This window comes from Phyllobates terribilis, unplaced genomic scaffold (genome assembly GCF_046119375.1).
Source record: "Phyllobates terribilis strain yellow unplaced genomic scaffold, ASM4611937v1 Scaffold_5__5_contigs__length_657084704, whole genome shotgun sequence".
NCBI classification, from domain to species: domain Eukaryota; kingdom Metazoa; phylum Chordata; class Amphibia; order Anura; family Dendrobatidae; genus Phyllobates; species Phyllobates terribilis.
The window spans coordinates 162,740,589-162,755,379 of NW_027362765.1; the positions used below are offsets into that span (position 1 = coordinate 162,740,589).

Here is a 14,791-nt window from a genome sequence, read left to right on the forward strand (position 1 = left end):
GACTGCTTTGCACTCTCTTGGCATTCTCTTGATGAGCTTCAAGAGGTAGTGACCGTGAATGGTCTTCCAACAATCTTGAAGGAGTTCCCAGAGATGCTTAGCACTTGTTGGCCCTTTTGCCTTCACTCTGCGGTCCAGCACACCCCAAACCATCTCGATTGGGTTCAGGTCTGGTGACTGTGGAGGCCAGGTCATCTGACATAGCACCCCATCACTCTCCTTCTTGGTCAAATAGCCCTTACACCGCCTGAAGGTGTGTTTGGGGTCATTGTCCTGTTGAAAAATAAATGATGTTCCAACTAAACGCAAACCGGATGGAATAGCATGCCGCTGCAAGATGCTGTGGTAGCCATGCTGGTTCAGTATGCCTTCAATTTTGAATTAATCCCCAACAGTGTCACCAGCAAAGCACCCCCACACCATCACACCTCCTCCTCCATGCTTCAAGGTGGGAACCAGGCATGTAGAGTCCATCCGTTCACCTTTTCTGCGTCGCACAAAGACACGGTGGTTGGAACCAAAGATCTCAAATTTGGACTCATCAGACCAAAGCACAGATTTCCACTGGTCTAATGTCCATTCCTTGTGTTCTTTAGCCCAAACAAGTCTCTTCTGCTTGTTGCCTGTCCTTAGCAGTGGTTTCCTAGCAGCTATTTTACCATGAAGGCCTGCTGCACAAGTCTCCTCTTAACAGTTATTGTAGAGATGTGTCTGCTGCTAGAACTCTGTGTGGCATTGACCTGGTCTCTAATCTGAGCTGCTGTTAACCAGCGATTTCTGAGGCTGGTGACTCCGATAAACTTATCCTCAGAAGCAGATGTGACTCTTGGTCTTCCTTTCCTGGGGCGGTCCTCGTGTGAGCCAGTTTCTTAGTAGCGCTTGATGGTTTTTGCAACTGCACTTGGGGACACTTTGAAAGTTTTCCCAATTTTTCGGACTGACTTACCTTAATTTCTTAAAGTAATGATGGGTACTCGTTTTTCTTTACTTAGCTGCTTTTTTCTTGCCATAATACAAATTCTAACAGTCTATTCAGTAGGACTATCCGCTGTGTATCCACCAGACTTCTGAACAACACAACTGATGGTCCCAACCCCATTTATAAGGCAAGAAATTCCACTTATTAAACCTGACAGGGCACACCTGTGAAGTGAAACCATTTCCGGTGACTACCTCTTGAAGCTCATCAAGAGAATGCCAAGAGTGTGCAAAGCAGTCATCAAAGCAAAAGGTGGCTACTTTGAAGAACCTAGAATATAAGACATATTTTCAGTTGTTTCACACTTTTTTGTTAAGTATATAATTCCACATGTGTTATCTCATAGTTTTGATGCCTTCAGTGTGAATGTACAATTTTCATAGTCATGAAAATACAGAAAAATCTTTAAATGAGAAGGTGTGTCCAAACTTTTGGTCTCAACTGTATGTGAAAGATGTGTTTATATAAGTGAAAATAGTTTTACTGAAGGAGTTTTATGATGTTTTATATATGTGAAGAAAGTTTTATAGTGTTGTGATAAAAACGTAACCAGTAACGTTAAAAAAAAAGAGCCTCCCATAAAGGGAAGAAGAAATGTTAAGTTTATAATCTTTAAAATACTTTGTCTTTTACTCTGTTCCAGCCTGCGGACGTGCTGTGTTTTACCAGGGGGGTATGTGGCGCCCCTGAGGGTTCGGTCGCCACAGAGGTGTTGCATCTCAGCCAGAGATGTGGCATCTCACTCTCAGGTAAGGAAGGAGTACAGCTCAGGACCCTAACACCTGCATCCAACACACACCACTCCAGGCCAGCAGGAGGGGCAAGATGTCTCTGGTGCTTGCTGAGCCCCTTTCCTGGCTGGAGTGGGGGGAACCCAGAGAGGAGGAACCACATAGTGGGTGTGGGTGGAGGAAGTAGTTAAGGGGAGCACATAGAAGGAAGATATAAGTAGAGAGGCCATCTTAGAAAGGTAGTTCAGACTAGTTAGAGGAGGAAAGTGACAGGAGCAGAGGCTCTGCAGGAGCTCTGCTCCAGAGGCGGGCCTAGACAGTGAGGCCCAAGTTGGAGAGGAAGAAGAGAAGAGAGGAGAGGGAGCAGGAAGGCTCCAGGAACCAGAAGAAAGGACACTAGGGGTACGGGCCATGCAGAAGGCCACCTGTAAGCCCGCATCTACCGGGAGGTTGAGGGGTCAGGCTGCATACAGGGAACCGGTCCCTCAACTAGTAGAAGACTGCACGTCTTAACTAGAAACCGGAGGCTGCAGTATTTCATGTCCTGTAGCCACAAGTCCGAGCCAGTCTCACCGAGAAGGTAGCCATATAGGACCCAGGGGACGGAACAGACGTCGCCCGCCAAGGCCCGTGGGTACCGGATTGGAGATACTAACTGTGAGGTGCAGGGAAAAGGCCAGGGAGAGGACACTGAAGGGGGTCCTGCTAAGTACTCCGGAGCTATCTGGGGCTGGACTGAACCCCTCACTGAGTAAGCACAGCACGACGAGGGAGATTACTTTGGCGCCTGTAATCTGCACTGCAATAACTGTGAGTCAAGACCCTGGGACTGCACTTCCTTGTCTCTGTGTTTCTTGCTGCGCCATCAACCCCTGCACTACAATGCCCAGCACAACCTGCAACATCATCTACACTGCCCTGGAGCTAGCTCTTCCTGTGGAGAGCCACACCATCCCTGCTGCAGTAACATCAGCTTCAGAGGACTGCTCCGCAGCGGCGGCTCCCTTTAGCCGCATTCCACTGGTGGCGTCACGAACTCTATAAAAACTCTATAAATCCCCTATACATAACCCCTTTTATTGACCGCCTTGGGTCACGGACCGGGTCACCGCCACTGTGACATTCCCCCAGCATCTACCGGCCCGGCACCGGGTAACCCACGGCCCATGGGGCACGTCATATTAATTGCAAAATTTTCAAGAGTTGCAAAATTTTGCTCAACTGCACTCCAATAACCTCTACTCCTGTTGTATTTTTGAGTACACCAACATTTTGGCACAATTTTTGCACCATTTTGCGAAACATGTGACTTTTGGCACTACTAAGTTGCAAAAACAGTTCAAGGGGGAAAAAAGATCAAATTTGACATTGCTCCAAATTCATGAATCGCGTGCGTCATTCTGAAGAATTTGGCGCCAAAAATGGCAACTAATACTACAAGACAAAGAAGGAAAGCAACTTAAAAACCCCACAAATGATGAATAGGAGCCCTTAGCTTTTCTTCATGGATAAGTTGCCTTTTTTTTAAATTAGTACAAACATAAAGCTACAACTTGTACACAGAGAATTTGTGTGTATGGTAGCCATTACAAGAATCAGATGTCCTTATATTAAAGACTAACTCCACCACACAACTGTTTATATCCTATCACAAGTCCACAGAAGTGTATTCTCTGTGACAAAATTATATTTAATGTGAAAAAATGCCATTCTGTTTTTCAAATTTTGTGGCAAAGATGTTTTCTTCAAAACGGAATGACTAACCTTCGTTGGATAAAAGTTAACATTGCCGATTGTGTAGACAACCAGAAAAATTATACCTAAGACAAAGTCAGCCATGCTTGAAGTTTTCGTCCAATAGTCAGACAAAAGATCTTGCATTCTACAAACTATTTTTCGTCTATGAAAAATATTTTCTTGAAAGAACCTTCCCAGAAAGACCTTATGTGCTTTGTCCGTTGTTTTTGATCATGTATGGCCAGTCTGAACTACTGTAGTTACCTATATTTATTTAACTTGCTTATAAAGCTCCATTAATTCCACAGCGCTTTCCAGATATGATCTTTATTGTCCCCATTGGGGCGCACAATCTAAATTCCCTATTACTATGTCTTTGGAGTGTAAGCACTCCTCCTTGATTTACAACTTGGACCATTGGCATTGATGCACTGGTGGACCGGACGTTGCACTCCCGATAATGCTATAGCGCTTACTAGCTCAATAGAAATGAATTTATAAGCCCTGTGCATGTTTTGTTGGTTCCCGAAAATACATAGCCATTAACAAAAATGGGAATAAGGCCCCTTCCACACTATATTCTTCCCCACGTTCAATGGTCCCGTTAGGGCTTATGTCCGGACGCCCTTCTAAACGGGTTTTGTGTGTATGCGTCGACAGGGTCATTGACTATAATGGTGCAGACGGAGTCACCATGTGTTCTGTCGTGACATCCAAGTGCAGTCCAATGTTTTGCATGCAGCCATAGACTTGTATGGATGCGCGCCGTCCGACATATGCTGTCATTTGCAGCATACAGCGATTTTTTTCTCATGCCGACGCAGCATAAGAAAATAAAAGCTAGTTGGCACAGTTACATAGTATAACATTGGAGCGAGCGCTATCCAATGAAACATCAGCTAGCACTCGTCCGAATTATACGCTGGCTACTTGCCAGTGTGAGCATACCTTTATAGTAAATAGCCCAGTCAGCGCATAAGCCCAAAACCCGTTTTGCGGAGGGTGCCTACTTAAGCCCTGATGGGACCACTGAACGTGGGGAAGAACGCAGTGTGAAAGCAGCCTAACTCTTTCATTTCCAATTTTCTGTGCGCTCTTACAGCAACACAAAACATCATTTCGTAGCTTTAAATTAATTTTGGATTGAAATTTTCATTGTAAAAATTCAAAATATTACTAAAAAAGTCAATATCCCTTAAATATATTCATGACTTAAAAAGTAACTAACAAATTAAAGCTGCAGACTCAAACACTGTAATATTTATATATTGATATTTGAAATTGGAACTGCATTATTGCTTTAGAAAGATGAAACTACTTAGTGCACAAATTGGCCAATTCGTGTGAGCCCAAAAGCCTGCGACTAGGTGTACCCCTTTGTTGGGACCCTAAACCTAACATGATGCCTCTCCCAGGCTAAAAGCAGCAATGCAGTTCCAATTTTATATATTCAATGCTTACATATTATAGCGTTTCAGAGTGCAGCTTTAATTTGGTAGTTATATAGAGTGACTCTCTTAGCTTGCACCTGTTCACACTTGTCTTTTTCTGTTTGGAAGTGCCGGTCAGTTTTTTCATATTTGTAATTTATGCCTTCTGACCGAGATCTCCTACCAGCAGCCTAAGGCATTTTTAAATAGAGCTTGATCCTGCCTGCCCATATAATTGTAAGCTTTTAGCCCTGGAGAGACATAATGTTAGGATTAGGGTCCCAACCAATGGATACACCCTCTTGTTGGCTTTTAGGCACACATGAATTGGCCAATTTGTGTGATAAGTACCTTAATTTTTTAACTTATTTTTTACAGCAGTAATGCAGTCCCAATTTCATATATTCTATGTCTATATATTATAGCGTTTCAGAGTGCAACTTTAATTTGTTAGTTATATAAAGTAGCTCTTTTAGCTTGCACCTGTTCACACTGGTCTTTTTCTGTTTGTGTCGGTCAGTTTTTTTGATATTCAAAAAGTAACTAAATCCTTTATGCAATTTTTTTTTACATTTTTTCATCCTCTTAGTTGCACCAAGATCAATGGGGTCTGGGTCCTGAGACCTCCATCCATCACTTGAATAGGAAACATAGCCTTTGTAGTCTATGCTTTCTATTGTATCTATATTCTGCTCTGTGTGTAAGCTCAGGCAGAAGCTGTCCTGAACTGGGCACTTCACAGAGATTTTTTGAGTTGGGGTCTTAGGAATGGAACTCCCATTGATCTTCTTGCAATAAAGAGGATGGAAAAATATAAAAAATTGTATCAAAGTTTTAGCTACTCTGTAACATGCATTTGCTACCTAATTACTATTGTTTTTATATACATCTGTTGTATAATGTATTGTGAAATTCTGGAACACTTGTATTTAGATTCCCAGATAGATTATTGGCTGCTTAGCGAAACTGTTCTTGTTATTGATTTAATTGCATTAGGCTGGCGTCCAGTAACAATAGCTGAACATGAATTGCAGCTTTCTGCTATATGTCTGGTGGAAAAATAAGATAACACCCTGATGCTATGTAGATAATGAATGTCCATCAACTGGGGAGAAAAATGTGTTAAAAGAAAATTGGCAGATGCAAAACTACTTCAATTAAACGGTGACACCCAAAGAGTATTTGGTATATAAGGAATGACTAAACCAATACATCCATCTGTGGTCCTGTCTCAGATCCAGCTGTGGAATCTTGTTTGTAGCACATTCTTGTAGAACATTCTTCATCAACATGAGCGTTAAGCAGGGATGTGGATCCAGAAGCTCAGGGTCAAGCTCAGTAACATCAAGCATTAGAGTATCTTCAGGAAACCAAAGCTCTGGTGGACATTATGGTGGTGGTAAAACTTCAGGAAGCTATGTAGGAAGCGTCAGGGGTGGAAGCCTAAGCACGGGTTTTGGTGGTGGACACTTTGCTGGATCTGGCTTTAGCAGTGGATCTGGCATTGGTGCTGGTTGTGGATTTGGTGGCTCTGGTTTTAGTAGTGGTTCTGCATTTGGAGTAGGTTCAGGATATGGAGTTGGTTCTGGATTTGGGCAAGGCTCTGGATTTGGTAATGGTTCTGGATTTGGTGGTGCTGGCTTTGCTGGAGGAGTAGGTTTTGGAGGTTATGGTTTAGGCTTTGAAGTTAATCAAGGTGCAGGACATGGAGGAGACCAAGGGCTTCTCTCTATCAATGAGAAGCTTACTATGCAGAACCTGAATGATCGCTTGGCTACATATCTTGATAAGGTGCGATCTTTGGAGGAGGCCAATGCCGAACTGGAGAGAAAAATCCGCCAATGGTATGAAAGCCAGGGTCCTAGACCAGCTCAAGACTATGGCCACTACTTTAAAACAATTGAAGATCTACAGAAAAAGGTGAGAAGTCTTACAGAAATGTGAAAGAATAATAAAAAAGTAATGGTCAGGGATGTTTAGGTTATGAGGTGCAGACATGTTTAGGTATTAAGTTAATTTATGCAAGCTATGATTTAGGAAAGGACATTTGGAGATTTGTACATACATTTAAGTTGTGGAAATGTAATTACTGTAAATTAATGGAGACTGTTACTTGCTTATAGCTCTCATTCTATCTATCTATTTATCTATCTGTCTGTCTATCTATCTGTCTGTCTGTCTATCTATTTATCTCATATCTATCTATCTATCTATCTATCTATCTATCTATCTATCTATCTATCTATCTATCTATCTATCCAGCAGTAATCAAAAAATTGAACAGCACACTTAAAAAATTCAATGTGGGTGCAAAAGGCCTCCCAAACAAGATATCCAGATTTTGTAAAAGTGTATAGCAATAAAAAAGGTAGGCAGCACTCCAAATAGTTACCAAGAAAAGGTGGACTTTATTTAGCCCATGTGGCATGGCGACGTTTGGGTTCAACTGAACCTTTCTCAAGCAGTGATACAATCATACTTGTAAGGAAATGCTTGAATATATACCCTTTTTATTGCTATCTATCTATCTATCTATCTATCTATCTATCTATCTCATGTCATGTCATATCAAATTCAAAGAAGCTTTATTGGCAGGACTAAATACACATTAGTTTTGCCAAAGTAGGGATAGGGACTTTGTGCTGCTATCTCCACCGTGCTCTCTTCTTCCCCCAGCAGGATATATGTTTTCTCTTCCTCCTTCATGGAGCTGAAATCCAGGTAGAGATTGGAGAGTCTCCTGAAGTGATTGTCCCCCACTGCAGAGTATTTGGTGCAGTGTAGCAGGAAGTGTGTCTCATCCTCCAGGGCCTCCAGGTCACAGTATGGACACAGTCTGTCTTCCCTGGGCTTGTAGCTTTGTCTGTGCTGGCTGGATTCGATGGCCAGACTATGGGCCCGGAGTCTATATCCGCCCGGGATCTTGCAGTCTCTGGTGTCTGAGAGTTTCTCCAGATATGGGGCCAGTCAGTAGTCTCTCAGTAGACTCCGGTACATGGTCAGTTTCTGTGAGGTGATTATATCGTTCCCCCAGTCACCTCTCCTGGCCCTTGTCTACCATCTTCCTGATTCTGGCTTTTGTCAGGCTGCTGTGATTGGGTTTGGGTCCTGGTTCATGTGGACCATTTACATGTAGCAGGGCTTTACTGTGATGGGAGCTTGGACTTCTACTATGTTAGTGAGCCTGAAATGACAGCGCACTCTTTAGGATTGCTAGGTATAGAGGGAATGTGCCTAGCTCAGCCCGACAGACACTGTTGAAGGTGCCCTGATGGACCTGAAGAAGGTGCTCACAGAATTCCAGGTGGAATATTTCTGTTGGGCTAGAATCCCACCTGTCCTTGACCAGTCTGAGTATGTGTGAGGGACCCAGACCTCATTGCCGCACAGGAGGATTGGGGAGATGATGGCATCAAAAATTTTTAGCCAGACCCTCACTGGTAACTTCAGATGGTAGAGTTTCCTTCGGATGGCATAGAAGGTTTTTTAGGCTTTGCCCTTCAGGGTCTATATGGCTTGTTTGAAGCTCCCTGACTGGTGAATTTCCAGGCTCAGGTAGGTGTATTTGTCAGTTCCCTAAGTGGGCAGTTGTTTACTACAAATGAAGGGTACTGGTCCAATCTTGTCTTTCTCCTCTGGAACACCATGATATTGGTTTTCTTTGGGTTGATCGGTAGTGCTCATGTGGAGCTGAATTTCTCCAAGATTTTCAGGTCCCTTTGGAGGCCTTTCTCAGTTGGTGACAGCTGTAGTGGGTCTTCCGCATGCAGCAAGAATTTCACCTGGGCATCATGGAGTGTGAGACCTGGTGCTCCACAGGATTCCAGAGCAGTGGCCAGCTCATTGATGTAAATGTTGAAGAGCGATGGACTTAGGCTGCATCTCTATCTATCTCATCTATTCATCTATCTATCTATCTATCTATCTATCTATCTATCTATCTATTTATCTATCTATATCCAGTATCTATCTATCTATCTATCTATCTATCTATCTATCTATCTATCTTTCTTTCATATTTATCTATCTAATGTCTATCTAATGTCTATCTGTCTGTCTGTCTGAGTCTATCGTTTGACCTATCTCATTTCTATCTTTTTATCTATCTCCTATTATTTCTGTGCATCTTTCAGGTCCCAATGAATTATACTCTGGAATCTAACATTTGGATGAGCGAGAGAGGGCAGTATTTTACTTCTTTTGCAGGATCATCTCGAAAAAATATTTGTTCCTCCTACTCATAACATAGAAAATCCCTTTCTTGTAGGGGATCAAAGTATAGACTTGCCACAGATTAATAACATATCTGGCAAAAACTTGAAATGAACTACATATGTGTTAAAACAATGTTCCTAATCATCACTGGCATCTTTAAGTTGCTGTTTATATACAAGACCCATGGAACTTGGGTTTCCAGGTCAAATGCTGAATACCAGTTCAAGTGTCTGTATTTTCTTTATGAAATAAAGCTAAGTCTTAATCTTTGAACTTTTTGTTTACAAATTTAGATCCAAGAAGCCACTGTCAACAATGGCCATGTGGTTCTTCAAATTGACAATGCCCGACTGGCAGCTGATGACTTCAAACTCAAGTAAGATGGATAATGATGTCAATTTACTGATATTTGATGCACAAAAGACTGCAAAGAATGATAATTGATATCTTGACAGGTATGAGAATGAGCTTTTCATGCGTCAATCAGTGGATGCTGATATCAATGGTCTGAGGAGAGTCCTGGATGACTTGACTCTTTCAAGAAGTGACCTTGAGTCTCAACTTGAGAGTTTGAAAGAAGAACTTGTGGCTCTGAAGAAGAATCATGAGGAGGTAGCACAATGTCTTACTGAATGTACCTACTTGTTGAGTAGTATAACATAACGAGAAGCTATAGTAGATGACTATCACTAGGAGGTGCTGTGTATTTATATAACCTAACACAACTCATGATTATCTGATTGCTCAGGAAATGAAGGCTAGGAGAGGACAGGTCCAGGGTACTGTTAATGTGGATATGAATGCAGCTCCAGGAATTGACTTGCAGAAAGTGCTTGATGACCTGAGACATGACTATGAGTCACTCATGACCAAAAACCAGAAAGATATCGAGGCTTGGTATCATAATAAGGTGAGTTGTGACAGTTATAGAATATGGAACATGTATAGATTATATGTTTAATTAATCTGAAATAATATATTTATCCTTTAGACTGATGAGCTGAGCAAGCAAATGACCAAGGACTCCAATGAAATCCAAACGACCAAGTCTGAAGTCACAGAGTTAAGGCGTACCCTCCAGAGTCTTGAGATTGACCTTCAGTCCCAGATCAGTATGGTAAGTGACTCTTCTAAAAGCCATCCTTCTTTCTACATGATGACTATTTATCTTACATTTAGACCTAAGCTTCTCAAACACTTCTTAATGAGACTCCACTTGACAGAACATCATGATGACTGGGCCTCACCAATGCTAAAACGTATTTGCACAACTACATTGCAATGGGTTTGTTTTAAAAGTATGACTGATATTATTTATTATCAGGCTTTTCTAAACATTAAAAATGTATTTACTGCAGAAATCTGCTTTGGAAAGCACCCTGGCGGAGACAGAGGGACGGTACTGTATGCAACTGGCAAAACTCCAGGAACACATCCAAAGAGTGGAGGCAGAATTAGCAGAACTTCGCTGTGATATTGAAGGCCAAAGTCAGGAGTACCAGAATCTTCTGAATATCAAGTCTCGTCTGGAGCAAGAGATCAACACCTATCGTAGTCTTCTGGATGGCCAGGGAAGCCAGTGAGTGAAATAACCATCCATCTATGGATCTGGACTAAAGTTCACATATTATATGATAAGGTTTACTGAAACAGTAGAGCAATGCACACCTTTTAAGGGTATTAATAGAAGTTACCTTTCTATATAGTTGGGATGTAAGCTACTGAACTTGGGTTACAGCTTGTTAAGGAAAATGTAGTACTAGTACTAACTTTTTTCCATATATCAATATGCGAATATACAAAACCCAAGCAGAAGTAAACCAAAAATTTAGAATTAATATAGTTATATAGGGTTAGAAAAACATGGCTAATTTTCCAAAAATAGCACCACACCTGCCCTCAATGTTGGACATGATATTGCAGCTCAGGCCCATTCACTTCAATACCAGGCACAACCCATGGATATGAGGAAGAAACAGACATATTTTACTAATGCTGGACAGCCCCTTTACATTAATTATCAATGTAAATCACTGGATAAATACATTCTGGTGGTGGGTTTTGTTATGTACTGGAGGCTTTCATTCACTGATGTACATAACAAACTTGTTTCTTTTCGTACAGATCTCCTAAAGGCTCCTCCTCTTCCACCTCCACCTCTAATTATTCATCATCAGGTTCCCAGTCTGGACAAGGTATGAAATCTCTACCAAGGAGGTGAATGGGATGGGAAGGTCTTTAAGACCCAAACTCTGAAACTTAGGCCTGTTTCAGGACATCGTAGCATAGTTATATTTTAACTCTTGTGGTATGACTGTAAAACCCAGACAAGCTATAGTTATATGGAACCAAACCTATATCATTATTGGACCCTATGATAGCCAAAGTTCAGTTGAGTAAATCATAGGGAATGTCAAAGTCTCGTGTCTGTTTCTCCCATTTTAAATAGACCATTATTTACTTTGGGATGGAAAACCTTCTGGTTATTAACCTAAATTTAGTGCGCTGAACCAAGTGGCTCTGCTAGGGAGAATTTTCTGACATTTATGGGGTTCATGCTTATTAGTGTGTTTTTGTCTATTAAGAGTTTCCATGTTTATATATAGGAGGGACTATGTTTAGCAGAAAATCAATCCAGGACACATCTGATGCATTCTTCCTGAAGTAAAATAAAACCTGATGAAGGTTCATAATGTTATCATACCACACTAGAAGTGGATCATTATCACTCAAGATTCCAAGATGGAGCAATATAAAATCTAAATTCCAACATGCGGCAATATAAAATCCAGAAAAGAGAAGGTATTGCTTCTTGGGGAGGTAATTTCCCTAGTATGGTGCCATATGAAGACTCCATATAGTGACACAGAGAATGACAGCCTCATAATATAGATCCATAGGACCACCATATTTTACTTTACAGACTTTGAGTGCGTGAGCAGGCGAATAGATTTCAAAGGGGAATTAGTGTTTTCCATATACAGGGTGGGCCATTTATATGGATACACCTAAATTAAATGTGAATGGTTGGTGATATTAGCTTCCTGTTTGTGACAAATTAGTATATGAGAGGGGGAAAACTTTTCCAGATGGGTGGTGACGATGGCGGCCATTTTGTGCTAGCATTTCTTCTGCGGTGTTGCTATCAGTGTGTCAAGAGTGAGAGAAGAGGGTTGCATTGACAATCCAACACAATGGGCAGCACTTTGAACACATTTTATAAGTGGTCATAAACTTGTAAAAAACTCATGAAAGAATAAAGTTACGTTAAAACCAAGCACACCATTGTTTTTCTTATGAAATTCTCAATAAGTTTGATGTGTCACATGACCCTCTTCCCATTGAAAAAAATAAAGTTGGACCCAAAATGGCTGACTTCAAAATGGCCGCTATGGTCACCACCCATCTGAAAAAGTTTTCCTCCTCCTATATACTAATGTGCCACAAACAGGAAGTTGATATCACCAACCATTTCCATTTAATTTAGGTGTATCCATATAAATGGCCCACCCTGTAAATCTCCTTTGTGAAAATTCACTCTCTCTTGTTTGGGGAGGAAAGCGGAAGGCAAACGTCCATATTATGGCTCCATACAAGAATTGCATAGCGTTATAATATAACACCACTGCAAGTCTACGGTGTACATGTATGTTTCAGATTTCATACAGAGGCATAAAATGTACTATTACTTCTAGGAAAAAATGTCATTATAATACAGCTGTATGGTGTATGCTACAGCTCCATCAAAAGGAACCATAGGGACTCTGTGTGTCTCCTTACAGGGTGACACTACAGATCTCCTTTGTGAAGATTTCTTCTGTGTATAGCTTTGTTATACAATGTTTCTCGTCAGCTCTGAGCTTGTTGATCCCACCAGCTATTTTCGAGTCTTTTTCTAATTATACTGTTGTAGAATATGTAATGAACAATTGTGTATTTCGTTCTGTTCTGGGCTTGGTGAAGAATAATAACTCAAAATTAGGCTGATTATCTGTGAAGGAGGTGAAACTCAGAGAAACCTTGTTTCTTTTGTCCAATTTAGGTGGCTCTTACCATTCGAGCGCACAGCAGAACTACCAATCTGGATACAGAAAGTGAATGGATTTCATCGCCCATGCTAGCAATATTCCCAAGCTCTAGTCTTATGAATGCTCCTTTCTTCAAGTCTATCAAGAAACCAACAAGATGATGGCGTTAATGGCTTAAAAATTATGTTTCTGTAAAATAACCTAATTCCTTGATCATCTAAAAGGGCTTGTCTAGTTTATAAAAAACATTTCCATGCACCTTTTTAGGGAATTCTGAGATAATGGAGGGAGGGGTGTTCTATTTAGGATCATCATCTGTTGGTCAGAGCAAAGATCATTTATAAAGAATATCTCTCGCTCTGTAGGACCTATCTTTGAATGTGCACTGTGTAATGCTTAATTTGTCCTGTAGCGGCGCTGCAGGTAAATTGAGCACTTACTGATAGTTTCCCAACAGATTACAGCTAATCCTTGAGGCACCCAACATGGGAACACTTTATGATCAGTTAGGGGACCAGCTAACAGAAAAGCATTGTGAAAAGCAAAGAACCCCTTTAAGATTTTTCAGGAACTAAAAAGTTAACGAACCAAGCCAACGCATGTTATATATACACACATATACTCTTTTATCCACAGTTGTCTTCATAACGCCGTGCCACATTGTTCTTTGGCTGAGTGGGTCTTTGCTATGTATACTTCTCTCAGCATGCAGGAGTCTTCTTGAAATCTTTAATAAAGCTTTGCTATGTGAATTTCATCCAATATTCTGATTAGAACATTTATTGTGTGGATGGATATGACCTCATCATCATGTCTTAAGCAGTTTGGCAGTAATTTCATCTATCCCTTTGATCCTGTGTATTATAAAACTGGCATTGTGGGAATGTAGGAGTTATGAAGACCTTAACATCCATACCATGCCAACAGTCATAAATTTTTATATAGAACAAACTAAAGGTATAGGATTGGTTCATACTTGATTGTACTTCAAGTACAAAATTTGATGGTATGGCATGCCAGAAAAAGTCATCTTAGACTAATGAAGTTTCTGAACCATCAAACATGTGTCTTTAGGTCAGTTACAGATGGCTGTAATATGGACATATGCTAGGGTTCATATCATGGCTATGGTACCAGATCACACGTGGTTTTACTGACTTGAGCTTAGATCACCAAACGGTTTTATAATAATTGAAAATGGAACTGTACTCTCAACAAACTGCACAAAGCAATAATGCAGGCAAGCGTAAGAAATTTTGTAATTTATTTTATCACAAAATTCGACTTCTTTCTCCCCTTTTGGAACTCTTCTTCCTCTCCCTTCTGCCCCTGAACTAACTATTCACTCTGAAAAAAAAGCTCAACTCTGTCTTTCTCAAGACAAGACAGACTGCCAGTACAGTTAGATGTCATGTTACTCCTCGTATTATAATCTATTTTCGAGGGGAGGGAGGAGCAGGATGAGAAAAAACAAGCAGAGGCAGACACAGAAAGATCATACTGAGCTTTCTAACAAGTATTGTACCTCATACCAGAGCTGGATACATAGCTACACTTCTCAGTACTGTTCTATAAGTTATTCCATGTTTTTACCAATTTTGTTTGTCTACTAACTAAGGAATCAACAGCAGAAATCTGTCTTTGTGTGCTGGATATGGGAGACATCATCGT

General features: G+C 40.9%; 1 protein-coding gene across 1 annotated transcript; it reads left to right on the forward strand.

The window, feature by feature from the left end:
• The first annotated feature begins 6,060 nt into the window (after positions 1-6,060).
• LOC141272509 (keratin, type I cytoskeletal 19-like) lies at positions 6,061-13,882 on the forward strand. Its single transcript, XM_073683313.1, has 8 exons — positions 6,061-6,797; positions 9,386-9,468; positions 9,548-9,704; positions 9,841-10,002; positions 10,084-10,209; positions 10,451-10,671; positions 11,217-11,287; positions 13,135-13,882. The coding sequence occupies exons 1-8, from the start codon at positions 6,168-6,170 to the stop codon at positions 13,188-13,190; spliced, it is 1,506 nt and encodes a 501-aa protein (XP_073539414.1). The 5' UTR covers positions 6,061-6,167; the 3' UTR covers positions 13,191-13,882.
• Positions 13,883-14,791: the final 909 nt, after the last annotated feature.